Genomic DNA, 8,757 nt, shown 5'->3' with positions numbered 1-8,757 from the left:
CGGAGCCCGCAGTCGCTGCGGGGCTGGGGAGCCGCTACCTGCGGGCAGAGGGACAGGGGGGCGCCGAGCAGGCAGGCAGGACTCATCCCCCGAGCGGCAGCTCCTCGGACCGGTGTCACTAAATAAATAAATCACGTACCCCCTTCAGCTCTGCTACCCAGGGCTACGCAGCCTCCGTGCGTTCCCATCTCCAAAATATACCGGCACTTGGAAATGTCGAGCCGGCTGTCAGTGGTCTTTAGCTCTTACGTCCACTTCCTTGTTTTTCTTTCGCCTGTTACAGATGTAATTCCGTAGATCTATATGTATTTTATGTATAATTCAATAATATCATATGTCACTGCAGTGATAGTTTGTGGTCTCACCCTAGTTTTATGTTTGAAAATGCTATTTAAAGAAGCCTGTAAGATAACATATTAGGCAGCTTTAAAAGCAGGTTGGAGTGTGGGGTGGACTTAAATTCGATGTAAATGAAAGGGTAAAAAAAAAAAAAATCAAAACAAACCACATAGTTTTCATTTAGGAAAAAAAAATACACTTAAACAGACACACATACAAATGTGCAATCTTAGATTCTGGTCAGTATTTAAAAGCAGTATAATCAACAGGAAGGAGCACTTACCTATTGAAAAGGATGGTTTAATAATAAATATTTGTATGTATTAGCTTTATGTCTTCCCAATGAAATGTACACAAAATGCCCCCTTCGATCAGATTAGTTCCCATATTAGCCTGGGTAAGAAAAAGCATTCTAAAGAGTGGAGGAAAAAATGTATAAAAATGTTGAAAGAACCTACAGTTCCTTATTAGGCGAAGATACAATATTTATTCCTTGTCTCCTGGGATGAAGCTCCTCTATCTATTGTCCTCCCAGTTCTCAGTGCTGATGCTTAATTTTCAAAACTTCTATATTACCAAGGGACCTACGACATCAGCCAAAGAAATACCCAGCAAGTACAAAATCTGATCCAGGGAGCAGCTTTTGTGCAGAGGGAAAATTTTGTTCCTACAGGTTTTTAAGGAGGTGCATGGAAAAGCGAGAGATCTGATCTATGCAGATACATTGCAAATTCTCTCTGTCTGTAGATATTTTTTCTAAAAAAAATTGGGGAAATACATGAACTTTGGATTTTTCAATTTTTTCCTTTTTTTTTTTTTTTTTTTTTTTAATTTGGAGAGGGGAGTTTTGTCCAGAGTTGGGGTTTTTTTCCTCTTTTTTTTTTCCCTTTTTTTTTTTTTTTTTTTTTTTTATCTTTTCCCGGAGAACCAAAAAATGTCAACTACCTTTCCAGGTCTCGTCCACGATGCAGAGGTATTTTGTGTGTGTGAGTGTGTGTGTGTGTGCGCGCGCGTGTGTGTGGATGTGTGTGTGCATCTGTGTGTGTATGTGCCTGTGTGGTTGTTTCCATTTTTTAAAAATCCATATTGGACCGTTACGTTTAATTATAATCCGGCTTCAGAGATAACTTAAAGAAGTATAGAGAGAAAATTCGTTATGACATCTGTCGCCAGCAAGGGCAACTCATTACCACGTTAAAACCGTTGCCAGAACGAAAATCAGAATAATACCCCTAATAATATAATGAAGTGGAGAGAAATCACCACCAGCTCGCCAGGAATAGGGAGTTCTCGCTAAAAAGCAGGACTCTCTTTCGAAACGCAGGGAAAAGAGGGGGGGAATTTTGGATCTGATTCGTTATTTTAAAAAGAAAGAAAAATAGGGGTTCAAAAAAAAAAAAGAAGGGAAGGAAGGAAGGAAGAAAGAAAGGCAAGCAGGCGGCAAAGCTTTCTCAATGTGTAACGCTGTAACATAGGGACGGGACTTGTGTGTATTCTCGGTAGTTTCCTCTGTTTGATGACTTTTTTTTGTGTCAGCCCCAGATATTACAGCTGTGATCAGGAGGTGGATAGATAGATGGATGGATGGATGGATGGATGGATGGATGGATAGATAGATAGATAGATAGACAGATAGATAGACAGATAGATAGATAGATAGATAGATAGATAGATAGATAGATAGATAGTTAGTTTTTATTTCAGTATGTTGATTCCTTTCGCTTGACAATATTAAGGGCAGGCTGGGCTGTTTATGATTTTTTGAACAGACCTTTATGGCACCAGCCCAAGGTAGGAAAGGATCTTTTGTTGCTGGGGCTGCTGCTCTCAGGCTTAGACGCTTCTGCAGGGGGAGAAGCTATGCAGGACAGCGTGCTTGGAAGAACCGTACCCGGGGTTTTCAATGACAAACCTCCAGTTTTGGGGTCTTCTTTTCACTTCTTCCTTTCAGATACGTCATGACGGATCAAACAGTTACCGTTTGATGCAGCTTGGATGCCTGGAGTCTGTGGCCAACTCGACCGTCGCCTATTCCTCCTCATCTCCTCTCACTTACTCTACCACGGGCACCGAGTTCGCCTCCCCGTACTTCTCCACTAACCACCAGTACACCCCACTGCACCACCAGTCCTTCCACTACGAGTTCCAGCACAGCCACCCGGCAGTCAACCCCGACGCTTACTCCTTGAACTCTCTCCACCACTCCCAGCAGTATTACCAGCAGATCCACCATGGAGAACCCACTGATTTTATCAACCTGCACAATGCGCGGGCACTCAAGTCCTCCTGCTTGGACGAGCAGAGGAGAGAGCTGGGGTGCTTAGATGCTTACCGCCGCCACGACCTGTCTCTTATGAGCCATGGATCCCAATATGGGATGCATCCAGATCAAAGACTCCTGCCAGGACCAAGCCTCGGGCTGGCAGCCTCGGGAGCAGACGATTTGCAGGTAAATAACATGCGATCTCCTTTCGAGGCACCTTCCCCTCCCCCTGTCCTGCACCCCCACCCCCCCACCCCCACCCCCACCCCCATTTTCCTCTGCTCGGAATAGCTCATACAAAGGAGGGAAGATTCATCCCAAACGCGATCCAGAGCCCGTCCCCTCCAGTTTAGCAGCGGCAAGAAAAAAAAAAAATGTGGAGGAGGGGAAAAAAAAAAAAAAGAAAACCAAACAAAAAAAACACAAAAACAAAACCAACCGAACGAGTGGTCTTCTTTGGCCAAACAAATCGAACAAAACCAACCTCGCCTGCCTTTGCCGCGTGGGTTGTGTCTCTGCGATGGCTGAGACCGTGGGGGTCCCCCGGAGATCTCGGGGTGAGTGTGCGTGCGCCAGCCCTTACCCATTCACACAGCACCCAAACCAAACCACAACAAACCCTTCTTCTTGCTTTTCTTAAACTTTTCCTTCCTTTCGGCGCAAGGAGCACTTTGCAGCGACAGAGCAGGCAAATGATTTAAGGCTTGGAGTAGGAAAAGAGAAAAAAGGCAGGGCAGGAAATAAATCTGCTTTCCGACAGACCTACAAAGCCAAACCTGCAGAGGTGTGAGGGAGGAAAGACATAAACGGGAGCAAGTGTTCGTCAGAAAAAAAAAACCCAGAATTATAAAAATCCCTCGCGATATCCGATCTAGGTGTTAATAGGGTGAGAGACAAAGCAGATAAACCTGAATTCATCTGTCTATCTATCTAATAATTCATGCACTCCACCCTAACCGCCACCTAAACCCATCTGAAAAAAAAAAGTATTTATATGCATCAAAACCTCAGCTTTATCCACTCAGAAATCCTTTCCCACGCGCTAAAAATTCACCTCCGCTAAATTGAGTCGGTTTCTGAAAAGAAATTGGTTTCCAAAATTGCAAACAACACCGTCCTGTATCTAACCCCCACTCTGAAATGTGCCCCAAATCAAAAGCAAACCTTCCTTCCCCCGACGAGCGGAGGAACTGAGGGCTTCCCCATCAGCAGGGAGAGACAAACGGGACCGTATTTACTGTACTTACTTTCCCCCCACACCTCGCTCCCTGGCATACAAAGCTGGCCACGGTGGTCTTCCCGAAAAGATGTAGCGGTCAAAGGCTTAGGAAAGAAAAAAGGATCAAGCCGAAATTTTTTTAAAATAAGAAGGTTTGCTTTCTTCCCTTAAAATCAAAGCAAGAAAAAAAGAATCTAAACAATCTATCTATATCCGGGAAAAATAATTTTTTCCTTTTATTTTTTTTTCTAGGAGGAAAATAAACCCACCAATAAATAATGTTATATTTTGGGCTTCTGATGAGAGAAACATAGCTATTTAAACCTAAGTTTTCTCCACTAAAATTCGCTACATAATTTTGTCCTCTCTGACCATTTTTTTATTTACATTTTTCACAAGGATCTCCTTATGTTACCCCCCTCAAAAAAAAAAAAATCTGCCATTCACTGCTCAACCCCAACTAAAACCTATTTACTCCTTTTTATAACCACGTCTGCTGCTGATTTTTTTGTATCTGTACAAATTTTTTTTCTTTGGCAGGCACAAAGCCTTGTATTTTTCAAAAGAGGGGATTAGGAACGTTTGCAAGACAGCAGACAATGCCTAAGTCCCGGGCAAAAAAGCACCATAGTTTATCCAATTTTCGACTTAGTGCCATTCAACTGGTCATTTATGCAATGTCATCCGACCAAACAACATGTTTCCCTTTTAAAAAGAAGAAGAGAAAAAAAAAAAAAGGTTGGTTAAAATGCTAGAGGCACAGTTTCTTTTTATTTATTTAACGAAGAAGAAAATCAACAGCTTTCCTTTGGAAAATATTAATTTTTCGATCACAAGTTATTATCAAATAAAATACTTAGGTCTTTGTACTTAACCTCTTTTTTTTTTTTTCCTCTTCCCTCTATTTTTCCGAACACAAGAGGGAGTGTGCAGAGGTATCAAAAAGCCTGAGCGGTGAGAAGTTGGAAATATTAATATTTGTCGTTAGGACTTGGATGATTCAGAACAAAGTTGGACTTTCGCGAATATCACTGCGGGTGTAGAGGGAAGCGTTTTGGTGGCGAGCAGAAACAGAACTGCGCAGAAATACTTTTAAACCAAAATTGTGGTCTAACCAGTCTTCCCCTTTCTCCTTAGTCTTTCTTTTTAAAACGTTCATCAGCATATGCCTCATTTCAAATGCAACAAATGTAAATATACTTTTCCCTGCACAGAATTTTAAGTGAATGTCCAATAGTTTCGAGGGCGGTTTAAGTCAGCCTAACAGATGCAAACAGTCTTGGAGCTGGAGTGGCATCTTTCAGTGCCCTAAAAAGATTTTCCATGGGCAACAAAGAAAACTGTCACACCTTTTCCCATCACCGCTTTAATTTATGCTCAGTCGCCAAGTTTTTTTCATATTGATTTCATAATCACTTTAAGGCAGAACACTTAAAATAAAAAAGGGCCTTGAAAAGGAAGGTCTTACAGGGCCAGCGCCAATATGGTGAAAGTGGGGGAGAGAGCCAGGACTGTAAAGATTGTTTTGTAAAGTGGGGTTTTTATTATGCACCGACTCTCTCCGCATTTACTTAACTCTTCACGGGCTGTTGAATAGGTTAACACCCTTAAAGGCCCCTTTCATGTCCAATACCTCGTTTGTTTGTAAAGGAAAATGCGTCTTTAACACATTTCCACTGGGCAAAGATTTAGGTTTGGTTTGTTGTGTTTTTTTAACCCCAACATAAGGAAAAACCCAAAGAAAACCCAACCCTTTCAAGTCTTTTATCATTCCAATAAAAATATTTATTAAGGAGGGCGAAGATCCCCAAATAATCAGCCTTGTAACAGGAGAATAAAGAAGTGAGATCTCTTCGGACGTGCACCAGAAGCCCTAGGCAGGCTTTTTGATGGTTCTTCACCCCTCGCTCACACATGGGTGCCTGTGTGTGTGCGCACACAGATGCATATTCATCCCCACCTATGTGCGGACACACGCATTGTTACTGCACCCTCACGACTCTGTGGAGCCGGCAAAGCCCAATAGGTCATCTGTTGTTTGTGCTCTTTGTCTACTTCTGTCCACACTTTAAAGTCGGTGTATGCGTGTCGCAAATCATATCTGTGAATTCAGTGCTGTGCCCGAATATAGATATACCGCTAGACATACAAAAGCAGTAAAGTACATTTTTAGCTTTGTGCGTGCAACTGTCGAGCGGGAATACGCTTTTCTCAAAAGTACTTGTTTCTTCTGTCTATCCTGCCATGTAACTGCCGGTCTAAGTTGCCAGTTCGGGATAAATTCGTATTTAATTGGCAATGAAAGGAAAATTGTTCTGCGTTTGGTGGGGTAGGGGCAGATGGCAGGATGGATGGGGGATTTCACTTGGGTTCGCTGAGAGTAACTGTGTTTTTCCAGTTCACCTTAACTATTGTTCCTGGGAGAGTCATGTAACAAAGCAAAAGCTGTGCGATCTCTCTGTGGGTTCCTGTGTCTCATTTCTTTCTTTCTTTCCTTTCTTTCCTTGTTTTCCCCTCATTACTTAAGAGCTCAGTGGAGGCCCAGTGTGGACTTGTACTCAACGGGCAAGGAGGTGTGATAAGAAGAGGTAAGAGGTTACAAATACTTGCGTCTATCAGTTTTCGTAAACATACATCCCTCTCCATCTCTCCCTGCCTTTCCCTCCCCCACTGTTTAGAATAGTTTGGATTTACTGCTTAAAAAGTGGTAATTTGCCGTTTGTCAGAAGTATATTGAAACTCGCTTAGAGCACTTCACATTTCACAGTCCATTTGCACTTTACAAACGATGTGCTCCGGTAGCTGTCGGATACTGCCACTAAATTCAGAGCTTTCCTGACTCGGTGTAGCATTCCCCGTTTAATCGGGATGATCAGTGATAGTTTGAGAAACGTGTTCCCTGGCACCGGGATGTTAAATCGGTAGTTTGGTCTCGTGTGAGGAAGAAAAAAAGAAAAAAATTGTTTTGGGAAACGTGCTTTTCAGTAACGCTATAGACCAGTGTGGAACTAACTCGCTTTTGAGTGTCACTTCATTTGATAACCATCTGTCAGTGTAAATATCGAACATCAAAGTTAGAAGAGAGGTTTGGAACTCGTGTTAAACACGCATCTCTACAGAATTTGCGAAATTTTTAATGTCCCGGGGAGTTTGTTATTACCGTCATTTACCTTGAAGAGGAACAGCACTGGTCTGAAGGCCTAACGTAAGAACACATTTTCCTTACAAGGAAACACATCCTTTGACTCCCCGACGTAACGCAGTCGGGGAGAGGACACCTGGCGACTCAGCCTCTCACAATGCTCATTTTCTTGCGCTATTATCCCCCTATCCATTATATCCAACACCAGAAAACAGATAGTTAGCAGATATTTTGGGTGACGTGATACTATCGTGTCAGGGAGCTGCTTTCAGCCATCACTTCCCTCGTCAAACTTTAGAAACAAATTTGTTTATTGCAGGAACACCAGTCCCGCACGCCTGTGGTGGGAGGGGATGGGGAGCGGGCTCTCACGCCGCTGTCTCAGGAGGGGACTTTGCTGGGGCTCTGTCCCTCCAGGGGCTCAGGCTGGAGTGGGTCCGGTGGGGAGCGGCGGGACGGGGAGGTGACAGCGGCGTTGTCGCGGTGGTGCTGAAGGGACAGCTCCCATCGGCCGCCCCGCTCCGCCCGGCCCCGGAGAGCTCGGGCACAGGGACGCGGGGACACGGCGGGGACTCCAAACCTGCTGTCCCCTCCCTGGGCACCGCTGGGGACAGGGCACGGCTGAAAAACTCCTGCCCCACTCGTGCTGCAGGAGCCTGCGCCTGCCCAAGTCCTTGTCTCTCGGATTTCAGCGTGTTCTAATGATCCCTAAGAAGAAGGATAATTATCCCCAGGAAGAGGAATAAGTCTTTCGGGTTTGATCCGAGAGCTGACCTCCGAGAAGCTGAGATCGTTAGCTGAAAGACAGGCAGGCAGAGTCCCCATCAGCTGGGGTCTGTGCTGTCGTGTTTGACTGCGGTTCTCATTTCCCAGTTGAAGGGCGGCTCAAAGCTCAGCTCAGCTCAACTCCGGTTTATTCAGCTCTCCAGTTTCTCTTAAGTAGGCTCCAATTACCTGTGCAGATGATAGCAGTGGTGCCTCTCTCTCCCTCTCTCTCTCTTTTTAAAGAGATCAAATTATTCGAGCATTTAAAGATTGATACTAAAAGAAATCCAGCATGAAAATGCAAGGTCTTCTGAACCCTGATTTAAGTGCTGAACTACTCCTGCACTGCTATCTGTTTCTTGGCATATTCAAGGAAGATATCAAAGGCGAGTGTATAAGTTTCAAATGTATATTAAAAATACATAATAAATATTTTGTCCGACTTCAAAAAAAGCGATAGGTGTTACCAGTAATCAAAACATCCTGTGCCTAAGTGCTATACAGTATCCCGTATAAATAAATCACACTTCTTCTCTAGTTATAGATCAATAAGAATATATTAACTCGAGAGTGGCTTCCCTAATATTTTAAACATCTCGTGTCAGACTTTTTATTTTACTTTTTGTCACTAATGTATACATATATTTTGTACAAGCTTGCTTTTGAGTATTTTAGATGCAGTAGCAGGAGGAAAAGGGGAGAAGGAGAAGGAAGGAAGGAAGGATTCCAGGAAGGAAGGAAGGATTCCAGGAAGGAAGGATTCCAGGAAGGAAGGAGAAAGAAAGAGAGAAAGAAAGAGAGAAAGAAAGAGAGAGAGAGAGAAAGAGAGAGAGAGAGAGAGAGAGAAAGAAAGAAAGAAAGAAAGAAAGAAAGAAAGAAAGAAAGAAAGAAAGAAAGAGAGAAAGAAAGAGAGAAAGAAAGAGAGAGAGAAAGACAGAGAGAGAGAAAGAAAGAAAGAAAGAAAGAAAGAAAGAAAGAAAGAAAGAAAGAAAGAAAGAAAGAAAGAAAGAAAGAAAGAAAGAAAGAAAG

At 43.2% G+C, this 8,757-nt stretch overlaps 1 protein-coding gene across 1 annotated transcript in view; it reads left to right on the top strand.

The window, feature by feature from the left end:
* The first annotated feature begins 706 nt into the window (after window positions 1–706).
* Window positions 707–8,757, top strand: part of TFAP2D (transcription factor AP-2 delta) — a 48,900-nt gene continuing 40,849 nt past the window's right edge. Inside the window, exons 1-3 of the mRNA XM_062488411.1 lie at window positions 707–1,312; window positions 2,291–2,788; window positions 6,349–6,409. Coding sequence (XP_062344395.1) covers window positions 1,118–1,312; window positions 2,291–2,788; window positions 6,349–6,409 — 754 coding nt within the window. The 5' untranslated portion in view covers window positions 707–1,117. The remainder of the gene's footprint in view (window positions 1,313–2,290; window positions 2,789–6,348; window positions 6,410–8,757) is intronic.

The sequence above is a fragment of the Cinclus cinclus genome, chromosome 3, assembly GCF_963662255.1.
Source record: "Cinclus cinclus chromosome 3, bCinCin1.1, whole genome shotgun sequence".
NCBI classification, from domain to species: domain Eukaryota; kingdom Metazoa; phylum Chordata; class Aves; order Passeriformes; family Cinclidae; genus Cinclus; species Cinclus cinclus.
The sequence above is the reverse complement of the archived record's forward strand: the minus strand, read 5'-3'. Positions and strand labels throughout refer to the sequence as shown.